The sequence below is a fragment of the Coregonus clupeaformis genome, unplaced genomic scaffold (assembly GCF_020615455.1).
Source record: "Coregonus clupeaformis isolate EN_2021a unplaced genomic scaffold, ASM2061545v1 scaf0743, whole genome shotgun sequence".
Taxonomy (NCBI): Eukaryota; Metazoa; Chordata; class Actinopteri; order Salmoniformes; family Salmonidae; genus Coregonus; species Coregonus clupeaformis.
Genome location: NW_025534198.1, coordinates 181,970 through 195,915, shown reverse-complemented (window position 1 = coordinate 195,915; position 13,946 = coordinate 181,970). Strand labels below are relative to the sequence as shown.

At 41.8% G+C, this 13,946-nt stretch overlaps 1 protein-coding gene across 3 annotated transcripts in view; it reads right to left on the bottom strand.

Annotated features, from left to right (window-relative positions):
- Window positions 1-13,226, bottom strand: part of papolg (poly(A) polymerase gamma) — a 29,248-nt gene extending 16,022 nt beyond the window's left edge. For 2 of the 3 annotated variants that reach the window (XR_006659065.1, XM_045216577.1), the window contains exons 1-9: window positions 13,078-13,226; window positions 10,412-10,579; window positions 9,897-9,963; window positions 9,666-9,747; window positions 9,329-9,438; window positions 7,450-7,503; window positions 6,753-6,864; window positions 2,200-2,289; window positions 995-1,133 (exon numbers count right to left, since the gene is read on the bottom strand). Coding sequence is in view for 2 of the 3 variants with exons in the window: in XM_045216577.1 (XP_045072512.1) it covers window positions 995-1,133; window positions 2,200-2,289; window positions 6,753-6,864; window positions 7,450-7,503; window positions 9,329-9,438; window positions 9,666-9,747; window positions 9,897-9,963; window positions 10,412-10,579; window positions 13,078-13,094 (839 nt within the window). In the remaining variant the exon portion in view is untranslated. The remainder of the gene's footprint in view (window positions 1-994; window positions 1,134-2,199; window positions 2,290-6,752; window positions 6,865-7,449; window positions 7,504-9,328; window positions 9,439-9,665; window positions 9,748-9,896; window positions 9,964-10,411; window positions 10,580-13,077) is intronic. The other variant, XM_045216578.1, reaches the window with a different exon arrangement.
- Window positions 13,227-13,946: the final 720 nt, after the last annotated feature.

Genomic DNA, 13,946 nt, shown 5'->3' with positions numbered 1-13,946 from the left:
CCCATATCATCACACCTATTTAAACTGATCAGGGCCCATATCATCACACCTATTTAAACTGATCAGGACCCATATCATCACACCTATTTAAACTGATCAGGGCCCATATCATCACACCTATTTAAACTGATCAGGGCCCATATCATCACACCTATTTAAACTGATCAGGACCCATATCATCACACCTATTTAAACTGATCAGGGCCCATATCATCACACCTATTTAAACTGATCAGGACCCATAGCATCACACCTATTTAAACTGATCAGGACCCATATCATCACACCTATTTAGACTGATCAGGGCCCATATCATCACACCTATTTAAACTGATCAGGGCCCATATCATCACACCTATTTAAACTGATCAGGGCCCATATCATCACACCTATTTAAACTGATCAGGGCCCATATCATCACACCTATTCAAACTGATCAGGGCCCATATCATCACACCTATTTAAACTGATCAGGGCCCATATCATCACACCTATTTAAACTGATCAGGGCCCATATCATCACACCTATTTAAACTGATCAGGGCCCATATCATCACACCCATTTAAACTGATCAGGGCCCATATCATCACACCTATTTAAACTGATCAGGACCCATATCATCACACCTATTTAAACTGATCAGGGCCCATATCATCACACCTATTTAAACTGATCAGGGCCCATATCATCACACCTATTTAAACTGATCAGGACCCATATCATCACAGCGCCTCAGATAAGTGCTGATCTAGAGTCAGATCTCCCTTATACATTGTGATTTTTAAAAAAAGGTCCAATCCTAGATCAGCGCTCCTGCTCTGGGACACTTTGGGAGTAGAGGCTGTGGAACGTAAAGCGGCGGTACGGGGCTCCTTGTGTACGTACCACTTAGAGAAGACCAGGAAGAACTTGTGTACGTACCACTTAGAGAAGACCAGGAAGAACTTGTGTACGTACCACTTAGAGAAGACCAGGAAGAACTTGTGTACGTACCACTTAGAGAAGACCAGGAAGAACTTGTGTACGAGGGTGGAGGCCACAGCGTTGGGGTAGAGCTGGCAGGTCCTGGCTACCAGCATGGCCCAGGAGACGCCACCCAGGAAGCCCAGCATGTTGGAGTAGATCCCACGGCCTGGGGCACAGGGGTAATAATATACCATTTAGCAGATGCTTTCATCCAAAGCAACTAACATTCATTCGTGCATACATTTGTTAACACATGGGTCATATTCAGTAGATTCAAAACAGAGAAGACCACTCAGAAAAGGGGTGAAAAAGGGAGGTACTACGATCTGATCTACTTGTCCAATAAAAACACTGAATTTAGTTTCCCCTCCTAACATATTTCTAGAAATGTTACATGTGCCTTAATGAACACGTCCCCGGTCACTCAGTGCCCTACAGTAGAGTCCTGTATCCGGTTAGGCAGAGTTTTTAGAGGGTAAACTGTCTGCAATAGTGGTCCTCTGTAGTAGATTGGATTTCTATAGTGGTTTTCTATCAACTGATGTAGTCAAAGCGCTTTACATAGGAGGGGGAAACTCACCTCATCCACCATCAATGTATATCACCCACCTCAGTGACGCACGGCGACCAATTTGTGCCAGAACGCTCACCACACATCAGCTATCAGGTGGAGAGGTGAGGAGTGACACATGCCAATTAGGAATGAGGGGGATGATTAGATGGCCATGATGGAAATGGGGCCAGGTTGGGAGTTTAGCCAGGACACCGGGGTGAACACCCCTACTCTTACCATAAGTGCCATGGGATTTTTAGTGACCACGGGGAGTCAGGACACCCATTTAACATCCCATCCGAAAGATGGCACCCTACGCATGGCAATGTCCCCTTCACTACCCTGGGATCTCCTTAGACCAGAGGGGAGAGTGCCCCAGCTACTGGGCTCTGACACCACTTTCAGCCGCATCTGGTCTCCATCCAGGGACCGACCAGGACCGACCCTGCTTAGTTTCAGAGGCAAGCCAGCAGTGGGATGCAGGGTGGTATGAGCAAGGCGCTTGCAATGCTAGGGTAGTGGGTTCGATTCCCAGGACCACCCGTACGTAAAATGTATGAACAAATGACTAAGTCACTTTGGATAAAAGCATCTTGCTAAATGTCATATTATAGTCTATATTATTAAAATGGTGTATTAATGGCAAATATATGACATTGTATTGTAGTTGCTGACTCACGTTTGGCCCACAGCTTGATGGCCCTCAGGGTTAGTCTGAAGTTCTCCTTGTTTGGTACCAAGTACAGGATCTCATCTGTCACTCTGCAGCCTGGAGCAGGAGGAGAGCAAAGGAAGACATCACTATAGTCTCAGAAAAAGTCTAACTGCTCACAACAAGAGTACAGGGAGGGAGGTTAGTTAGTTACACACTGCGTTGTCATTCCAAAGCTGGTGCTGTAGTTGGCTAAAGGTAACAGTCATAGTTTAACATGACTACAGATACGGGGTACGGTGTTAGTTACACTATAACCTAATGCACAGTATGACCCTCTACTATGTAGTACCATGTATTACTATGTACTAGGTTCTATGTAGTACCATGTATTACTACTATGTTCCATGTAATACCACATATTACTACGTACTAGGTTCTATGTAGTACCATGTATTACTACGTACTAGGTTCTATGTAGTACCATGTATTACTACTATGTTCCATGTAATACCACATATTACTACGTACTAGGTTCTATGTAGTACCATGTATTACTACGTACTAGGTTCTATGTAGTACCATGTATTACTACGTACTAGGTTCTATGTAGTACCATGTATTACTACATACTAGGTTCTATGCATTCCAATTATTACTACATACTAGGTTCTATGTAGTACTTTGTATTACTACTATGTTCTATGTAATACCAAATATTACTATGTACTAGGTTATGTAGTACCATGTACTAGGTTCTATGTAGTACTACTATGTTCTATGTAATACCACGTATTACTATGTACTAGGTTCTATGTAGTACCATGTATTACTACGTACTAGTACTATGTTCTATGTAGTACCATGTATTACTACTGTTCTATATAGTACCATGTATTACTATGTACTACTACTAGGTTCTATGTAGTAGCATGTATTACGATGTCCTAGTACTATGTAGTCCCATGTATTATTATGTCCTAGTACTATGTAGTACCATGTATTACTACATACTAGTACTATGTAGTACCATGTACTATTCCTATGTACAGTGCCTTGAGAAAGTATTCACACCCCTTGATTTATTCCACATTTTGTTGTATTACCCTCTGAATTCAAAATGGTTAAGTCAGTCCCGTCTATGACACGAGTCTAAAAGGTTGAGGTCAGGTATTGGTTGAGAGCCGAGATCTGCCCAGCCCAGATTAAACTTCTACCAGTCATGCACCTCTGTTGGAAACTCTATACATGAACATGTTCATTCTGCAGCACACTTCACAGTCTACCTCAGAGCCATGTAGTGTAGTTAGAGAGGTGGGACATTGGGGTTTCTGCATTATGATACATTTACAGTGCCTTCAGAAAGTATTCATACCCCTTGACTTATTCCACATTTTGTTGTGTCACAGACTGAATTCAAAATGGATTAAATAGATTCTCTCCCCCCCGCACCCATCTACACGCAATACCCCATACTGACAAAGTGAAATCATGTTTAGAAATTTTAGCAAATGTATTGGAAATGAAATACAGAAATGTCTAATTTACATATGTATTCACACCCATTACATTACATTTTACATTTTAGTCATTTAGCAGACGCTCTTATCCAGAGCGACTTACAGTTAGTGAATAATTTTTTTTTTTATACTGGCCCCCCGTGGGAATCGAACCCACAACCCTGGCATTGCAAATGCCATGCTCTATCAACTGAGCTACATCCCTGCCGGCCATTCCCTCCCCTACCCTGGACGACGCTGGGCCAATTGTGCGCCGCCCATGAGTCTCCCGGTCACGGCCGGCTGTGACAGAGCCTGGATTCGAACCAGGATCTCTAGTGGCACAGCTAGCACTGCGATGCAGTGCCTTAGACCACTGCGCCACTCAGGAGACACCCCTTTGCTATGACACTCCAAATTGAGCTCAGGTGCATCCAATTTATTTTGATCATCCTTGAGATGTCACTACAACTTGGAGTCCACCTGTGACCAATTCAATTGTTTAGACATGATTTAGAAAGAAAACACACCTTTCTTTACAAGGTCCCACATTTGACAGTGCACGTCAGAGCAGAAAATATACCATGAAGTCCAAGGAAGTGCCCGTAGATCTCAGATTTAATTGTGATGAGGCATATATCTGGGGAAGGGTATAAAACCAAAACATGGAACTACCCAGACTCTGCCTAGAGCTGGACGTCCGACCAAACTGAGCAACTGGCAGAACTACAGAGTTCCTTGGCGGAGATGGGAGAACCTGCCAGAAGGCCAATGGTCTACAGAATTTCACCAATATGGGCCTCATGTGAGTGGCCAGAAGGAAGCCACTCTGGAGAAAAAAGGCACATGACAGCACGCCTGGAGTTTGTAAAAAGGCACGTGAAAGACAGAGCATAAGGCAAAAGATTCTGTGGTCTGATGAGACAAAAATTGTAACTTTTTGGCCTGAACGCAAAGCACTATGTCTGGAGAAAACCAGGCACAGCTCATCACCCGTCTAACACCATCCCTACCATGAAGCATGGTGGTGGTGGCAGCATCATGCTACAGGGATGCTTTTCAGTGGCAGGGACTGGGAGACTAGGTAAGGATAGAGGGAACAATGAATGGAGCCAAATACAAGCAAGTCCTTGATGAGAACCTGCTTCAGAGCGCATACGACCTTAGACTGGGGCGAAGATTGACGTTCTAACAGGACAATGACCCCAAGCATACAGCCAAAGCAACGCTGGAATGACTTCAGAACAAGAATGTGAAAGTCCTTGAGTGGCCCAGCCAAAGCCCAGATTTGAATCAAATTGAAAATCTGTGGAACGACTTGAAGATTGCTGTTCACCGCCGCTCCCCATCTAACTTATCAGAGCTTGAGAAAATCTGCAAGGACAGACGGGAGAAAGTACCCAAATCCAGATGTCCAAAGCTGATACAGACAGACCCAAGACGACCCAAAGCTGTAATCAACGCCAAAGGCGCTTCTACAAAGTATTGACTCAGGGGTATGAAAACTTATGTAAATGAGATTTCTGTACCAAACTGTGGAATAAGTAATGGGGTATGAATACTTTCTGAAAGCACTGTTCTATGTATTACCATATATTATTATGTACTAGTACTAGGTTCTATGTACTACCATGTATTACTATGTACTAGGTACTACCATGGCCTATTACTAGTTACTACCATGTATTACTATGTCCTAGTACTATGTTTTATGAACCCTTTTGGCTCAGTTTGTAGAGCATGGTGCTTGCAATGCCAGGGTTGTGGGTTCGATTCCCACGGGGGACCAGTATGAAGATGTATGCACTCACTACTGTATGTCGCTCTGGATAAGAGCGTCTGCTAAATGCCTAAAATGTAAAACCACGTATTACTAAGTACTAGGTTCTATGTAGTACCATGTATTATGTCCTAGTACTATGTAATACCATGTATCACTATGCTCTATGTAGTACCATGTATTACTATGTCCTAGTACTACGTAATACCATGTATCACTATGCTCTATGTAGTACCATGTATTACTATGTCCTACTACTATGTAGTACCATGTATTACTATGTCCTAGTACTATGTAGTACCATGTATCACTATGCTCTATGTAGTACCATGTATTACTATGTCCTAGTATTATGTTCTATGTAGTACCATGTATTAATATGTCCTAGTACTATGTAGTACCATGTATTAATATGTCCTAGTACTATGTAGTACCATGTATACCAAACAAAAATATAAATGTAACATGTAAAGTGCTGATCTCATGTTTCATGGAGCTGAAATAAAAAATGGCTGACATTTTCCATATGCACTAAAAGCTTATTTCTCTAAAATGTTTGTTTCCATCCCTGTTAGTGAGCATTCCTCCTTTGCCAAGATAATCCATCCACCTGACAGGTATGGCATATCAAGAAGCTGATTAAACAGCATGATCATTACACAGGTGCACCTTGTGCTGGGGACAATAAACGGCCACTAAAATGTGCAGTTTTGTCACACAACACAAACAGACGTATCAAGTTTTGAGGGAGCGTGCAATTGGCATGCTGACTACAGGAACCAAAGCTGTTGCCAGAGAATGTAATGTTCATTTCTCTACCATAAGCCGCCTCCAACATCATTTTAGAGAATTTGGCATTATGTCCAACCGGCCTCACAACTGCAGACCAAGTGTAACCACGCCAGCCCAGGAACTTCACATCCGGCTTCTGACTGGCTAGGCCTGGCCCCCAATTGGGTGGGCCTATGCCCTCCAAGGCCCACCCTTGGCTGCTCCCCTGCCCAGTCATGTGAAATCCATAGATTAGGGCTTAATTAATTTATTTCAATTGACTGATTTGCTTATATTAACTGTAACTCAGTAACATTGTTGAAATTGTTGCGTTTATATTTTTGATTCAGTAGATTACTGTGTGGCTTAGTAGGTAGAGCATAGTGCTTGAACGCCAAGGGTCGTGGGTACGATTCCCGTGTAAAATGTATGCTCGCATGACTAAGTTACTTTGGATAAAAGCGTCTGCTAAATGGCCTGTATTACTACTACTAGTACCACGTAGTTCCATAGGAAGAGAGCAACAGTACCATTGAGGCTGCGGATGCAGCGTATGTCCAGGTTCCTCAGGTGGGAGTCTCCTCTCAGATCCAGGTTGTCTGGGATGGACTGCAGAGCCAGCCGCGCAAACAGCAGGTCAATCTGCCCGGCAACAAGACAGAGCAGGGACACTCAATTACACTGGGCCCAAATTCACAAAGTCTCTTGAGTAGAAGTGCTGATCTAGGTTCAGTTGGGACCCCGCTAATTCAGTAGGACTTTAAGGCACACATGATCCTAGATCAGTACTCAGTTTGTGAATTACTGTACTGCTTATAATCTGTATCCACTACAGGATATTGTGATTTTGTGTGACGATTAAATAGTGATCATGTTATAATTATGTTTATGGCAATAGTATACTATAACTACGTATGCTTTCTGTTCAAATATGCGAAAAATTCTCGCATTCTTGGGTCTGCCAGGTGGTTTCTGACCACGCGTATCATTAACCTCCCATTTCCAGGGTCTGATCTAATCTTCAAGGATTAGCTGTGTTTAGGTCGATCTACAGCCTGATCTGGGTTCTGTTCTATTTCAATATGAATGTCAATGTGTTGGATGTGAATGTTGAATGAAAGCGTTTGCTCCATCATTAACATTTTCATTGGTGAAAACCCACTCTGGTGGTATACATATCTCCCAGAGTGTAGATAGACGCCACTTAGTACATCCAAACCCCATTACCTCGATGCCGTCAAACTTGAATTTGATCACAGGCACAAAGGCATCCTCCACCGCCTGAAACAAGAAATGCATCACGTTAAAGCGATTGACATGCCAAGTCAAAAAGGTACAGGAGAACACAGAAGTTTACATACACCTTAGCCAAATACATTTAAACTCAGTTTTCACAATTCCTGACATTTAATCCTAGTAAAAATTCCCTGTCTTAGGTCAGTTAGGATCACCACTTTATTTTAAGAATGTGATATGTCAGAATAATAGTAGAGAGAATGATTTATTTCAGCTTTTATTTATTTCATCACATTCCCAGTGGGGAATGTTTACATACACTCAATTAGTATTTGGTAGCATTGCCTTTAAATTGTTTAACTTGGGTCAAACGTTTCGGGTAGCCTTCCACAAGCTTCCCACAATAAGTTGGGTGAATTTTGGCCCATTCCTCCTGACAGAGCTGGTGTAACTGAGTCAGGTTTGTAGGCCTCCTTGCTCGTACACGCTTTTTCAGTTCTGCCCACACATTTTCTATAGGATTGGAGGTCAGGGCTTTGTGATGGCCACTCCAATACCTTGACTTTGTTGTCCTTAAGCCATTTTGCCACAATTTTGGAAGTATGCTTGGTGTCATTGTCCATTTGGAAGACCCATTTGCGACCAAGCTTTAACTTCCTGACTGATGTCTTGAAATGTTGCTTCAATATATCCACATCATTTTCCTTCCTCATGATGCCATCTATTTTGTGAAGTGCACCAGTCCCTCCTGCAGCAAAGCACCCCCCAGCATGATACTGCCACCCCCGTGCTTCATGGTTGGGATGGTGTTCTTTGGCTTGCAAGCTGCCCCCTTTTTCCTCCAAACATAACGATGGTCATTATGGCCAAACAGTTCTATTTTTGTGTCATCAGACCAGAGGACATTTCTCCAAAAAGTATGATTTTTGTCCCCATGTGCAGTTGCAAACCGTAGTCTGGCTTTTTTATGGCGGTTTTGGAGCAGTGGCTTCTTCCTTGCTGAGCTGCCTTTCAGGTTATGTCGATATAGGACTCGTTTTACTGTGGATATAGATACTTTTGTACCTGTTTCCTCCAGCATTTTCACAAGGTTCTTTGCTGTTGTTCTGGGATTGATTTGCACTTTTCGCACCAAAGTACGTTAATCTCTAGGAGACAGAACGCGTCTCATTCCTGAGCTGTATGACGGCTGCATACTATTGTTTGTACAGATGAACGTGGTACCTTCAGGTGTTTGGAAATTGCTCCCAAGGATGAACCAGACTTGTGGAGGTCTACAATAATTTTTCTGAGGTCTTGGCTGATTTCTTTTGATTTTCCCATGATCTCAAGCAAAGAGGCACTGAGTTTGAAGGTAGGCCTTGAAATACAGCCACAGGTCCACCTCCAATTGACTCAAATGATGTCAATTAGCCTATCAGAAGCTTCTAAAGCCATGACATCATTTTCTGGAATTTTCCAAGCTGTTTAAAAGGCACAGTCAACTTAATGTATGTAAACTTCTGACCCATTGGAATTGTGATACAGTGAATTATAAGTGAAATAATCTGTCTGTAAACAATTGTTGGAAAAATTACTTGTGTCATGCACAAAGTAGAGGTCCTAACCGACTTGCCAAAACTATAATTTGTTAACAAGAAATTTGTGGAGTGGTTGAAAAACTAGTTTTAATGACTCAAACCTTAGTATACGTAAACTTCCGACTTCAACTGTACATGCCTCGAGCACGTCTACAGTGTCAACATAGGTTAGAATCCGGCCTACTGCCCTTTGACACAATCTCTCTCCATTTTCCTCCACTGTCATCCTCTCACACGCTGTTCAATAAAATCTCAGATTTTTTTTGTATAAGAATATTATCCTGACTCACCCGTAGGTCTTTGATCTCTTCGTGCAGTTTGAGCTTTGCAAAGAATGAGTCAAAGAAGTCAGTCCTCTCCACGTGTCGCGGAGACACACACAAGGCATCAATATCCGCCCCTGCAACACAAACACAACTTAACTACACCTTTGACAGCTCAGTTGGTAGAGCATGGCGCTTGCAACGCCAGGGTTGTGGGTTCGTTTCCCCACGAGGGGCCAGTATGGAAATGTATGCACTCACTAACTGTAAGTGGCTCTGGATAAGTGTGCTAAACGACTAACATGTCAATGTGGCTCATGCAGACATGCACTTGTTCCCTTTAAGAGTCAGGACAGGACATTACCTTTAGTGTGAACTCCCAGCCGGTAAGACCCAAAGGTGAAGATCTTCCCCCCCACATTGGTTATCGCCGATGGTGGGAGGTTCTGAGGGGAATTAACATCAACATCATTCAGCATGATCACACATCATTCTCCCATTGACATCGTAGCAGAGTAGGAATTATTTGCTTTCTGTAAAGCAACCACTGACGCGCACACACAGTTCAGTCATCATTGTTCTTCAAGGAACCTACCTTTGTTTCACTGATCTCGGCAATCCATTCCTTGACAAATGTATTCAACTTCCCAAGAACTGCGAGTCTGTGGGAAGTACCATCATGTCAATCAATTCACCTGTCCACTACGAAACCCAGCATATCCCAGACAAACATATGAAAAGAACGTAAACCTACAACAACTCTTCAACTTGGAAAACACTGAAGCAAAATAAGGTCATTAAATGAACAAATACAACTCAATTTCAACCCGTGCCTGTATTCACTGAAAGTCTCAGAGCACGAGTGCTGCTGATAAAGGATCAGTTTCATCTTTTAGATCTTAAATGAATAAGATTATACGGACAGGGGGGGACCTGATCCTAGATCAGCATGCTTACTCTGAGATGCTTTTTGAATACGGGCCCAGGTGTGTAAGAAAACACATTTTGGGTGGAAACATTACACAATAAAAAATAAAAAAAATCTAAACAACAGGAGTATTCATCAGTGTGCAGGCATCTTTTCTTTATTTCATGAGAACTCCATCTCACCTGTGGTTGAGTTCGTCCTCATCCTCGAACACCCCAAAGGGTTTCATGGCCTCGCTGAGCTTGTGTGTGTACTGGTGGTCCACCTCCCTGGGGAAGGCCATGCTGATGGACGAGGTGATGCCATAGTGTTTCTGAGGCTGCTGCCCGCCATGCATACTGTTACTGTTCCTTTACAAGTCAACACAGAGAGGAGGATGAAGAGTATGTTATAGATATGATAGATGTCCTGTTGAATTGACCAAAGTTGTTTGCAGTACATATACTTCAGTCTAGCCGACTAAACGCAACTCGATGGTGAAGGAAGTTTCTGATTAACTCCACCAACAGAGTTGAGCAGAGACCAGGTTTTGTGGAATTCAGCCCTGACTACATCGATTCGTCCGAGGTCAATACTACACAAATATTTTATTATTTAACGCTTACCTTACACCTATGTTTGTCCTCTGTAGTTGTGTGCCTTTGTTTGCTAAAATCCATACTTTTTAATAAAAACGTTAATCAAATACCACCACCAATTGTTTCCTTGTCGAGATTCAATTGGCACATGCGCAGAGTTGAGATCTTAGAGCAACAGCAATGAGCAAACAGTCAGTGGTTGTATTTTATTAACATTTATTGAAAAAGTATGGATTTTGGCAAACAAAGAAAGGCACGCAACTACAGAGGACAAACATAGGTACAAGGTAAGCATTTCATAACTTACATTTTTAAAAGTATTGACCTCGGGCGAATCGATGTAGTCCGAGATGAATTCCACAAAGCCTGGTCTCTGCTCAACTCTGTTTTTATTTTTTATTTTATTTCACCTTTATTTAACCAGGTAAACCAGTTGAGAACAAGTTCTCATTTACAACTGCGACCTGGCCAAGATAAAGCATAGCAGTACGATAAAAACAACAACACAGAGTTACATATGGGGTAAAACAAAACAAAAATCAAAAAAATACAACAGAAATACAATTAATATACAGTGTGCAAATTTAGCAAGTTATGGAGGTAAGGCAATAAAATAGGCTATAGTGCAAAATAATTACAATTTAGTATTAACACTGGAATGATGTGCAAGAGATGATGTGCAAATAGAGATACTGGGGTACAGATGAGCAAAATAAATAACAATATAGGGATGAGGTAGTTGGGCGGGCTAATTTCAGATGGGCTGTGTACAGGTGCAGTGATCGGTAAGGTGCTCTGACAACTGATGCCTAAAGTTAGTGAGGGAGATAAGCGTCTCCAGCTTCAGAGATTTTTGCAGTTTGTTCCAGTCATTGGCAGCAGAGAACTGGAAGGAATTGCGGCCAAAGGAGGTGTTGGCTTTGGGGATGACCAGTGAGATATACCCGCTGGAGCGCAGACTACGGGTGGGTGTTGCTATGGTGACCAATGAGCTAAGATAAGGCGGGGATTTGCCTAGCAGTGATTTATAGATGGCCTGGAGCCAGTGGGTTTGGCGACGAATATGTAGTGAGGACCAGCCAACAAGAGCGTACAGGTCACAGTGGCGGGTATTATATGGGGCTTTGGAGACAAAACGGATGGCACTGTGATAGACAACATCCAATTTGCTGAGTAGAGTGTTGGAGGCTATTTTGTAAATGACATCGCCGCTGTTGGTGGGAGTTCATCAGAAACTTCCTTCACCATGGAGTTGAGTTTAGTCAGCCACTTCAATCATAGCAATAAAGAATATATATTTTTATGTTGAGCATTCTGTTTACTAGTTATCACTTAGCTAACGTTTAGGTAGGTAGCAATTTTTTGTTTTCCAAAGCCACCCATTTACTCTATGGCGAGCTAAAGTTAGATGTCCTGTTGAATTGTTCAAAGTTGTTTGAAGTACATATACCATAACAAACCATATTTGCATTTGAAGAGCCATCCTATGTGTTTAGTGCACTCACTGGGTGAAAATCAGAGACACAAACCGTGGACTAACTTAACGTTACTTTGATGGTGCTTCATTCATTTCCTATTCATTGAGCTGGTCTGGATAGATTTAGCACTAATAGGTAGCTAACGAGGCGAGCACCTGTTTGACATGACGCAGGGACGCAGGCGTCAACTCCACATGACCTGTTATTGGTCACTACACAGGGATGTTTACAACAAAATAATCCAGACAGCTAATGTTACCTTATTTAAAGGCAAGTTAGTTAGCAAAAACGTTGGCTAGAAAGTCTGGTAGCCAGCACACGTTAACGACCATATATCTATATGACCATCTAGCTAACGTTATATACCGGAACTCAAAGGCTCTAACGTTAACGATGTTAGCTAACAAGTTAACTAGCGTTGATTATAAACAAAATAACGTTAATGAATAATTAGCTAAATAACGTTGGCTAGTTACAATAACATACAAACAACGAAATATTGAAACCCATCGAGTCATCAAGCTAGTTTTGAAATGTCTCTGATTGCCGTGTCGAGTAGCAAGCTAACCAAGTTAGCAGATGCACCAAATAGCTAGGCCTTTGTTAGCTTCGCTAACTCCCTCAGCCTCGCATTGTTGTGATGATAGCCGTTCGTTAGTAACTAGCTAGCCGTGTTAGCCTAGCTAGCTATGTTAGCCTAGCTAACGTTAGCTATTCTATCATCTTTCTACAACAACACACATGTTGAAGAGAGGACAATATTACAATGCATTAAGCATGTGGACAACTTACGCTGACATTTCTTTCATGACCCACCGAGAACTTTCTCTTTTCCTTAGAACAAACTTGTAGAAAACATGTAAACTCAGCTAGCAGCAGCCCCGACCCTATTTATAACAATAGCTAGTTAGTTACACTCCAATATGGCGCTCAAGCCGTCTCTGTATCCCGACAAGCTTTGCGCAATGAGATTCCGTCGTCATTTCTGGTCATAAATCCATAAACATCCACAGTATACTTTTTTGAGTGTACTAACTTTGAGTTACCACAATAAAATTCTGTATACCTTAGTTATACTCACTATCCAGTGTATGGGTATAGGACTTGTTCATCAATAATCCAGTGAGTTTTTAAGGGAACATTTTGAAATAGCCATGTAAACAAATATGTGTCAAATGCCATTATTCTGTTATAATAAAGTGTATGGTGCCATGCTACTGTAGTGTATGAGGATAGTATGGGACTTGCTCTTCATTAATATTGTGAGCATACTACAGTATTTGAAATGACTGTAATGACAAAGACTCTATTTTAAATACTGTAACACTTAGCATTTGTGAGCATTGTACTGCGTCTTCCCAGGGGCACATGCTTTAGTGCAGTGGTGGAAAAAGTACCCAAATGTCATACTTGAGTAAAAATATACATACCTTAATAGAAAGTTACTCAAGTAAAAGTGAAAGTCACCCAGTAAAATACTACTTGAGTAAAAGTCTAAAAGTATTTGGTTCTAAATATACTTAAGTATCAAAAGTAAATGGAATTGGTAAAATATACTTAAGTACCAAAAGTAAAAGTGAAAGTATAAATCATTTCAAATTCCTTATATTAAGCAAAGCAAATGGCACCAGTTTCTTGTTTTTAAAATGTACGGATAGCCA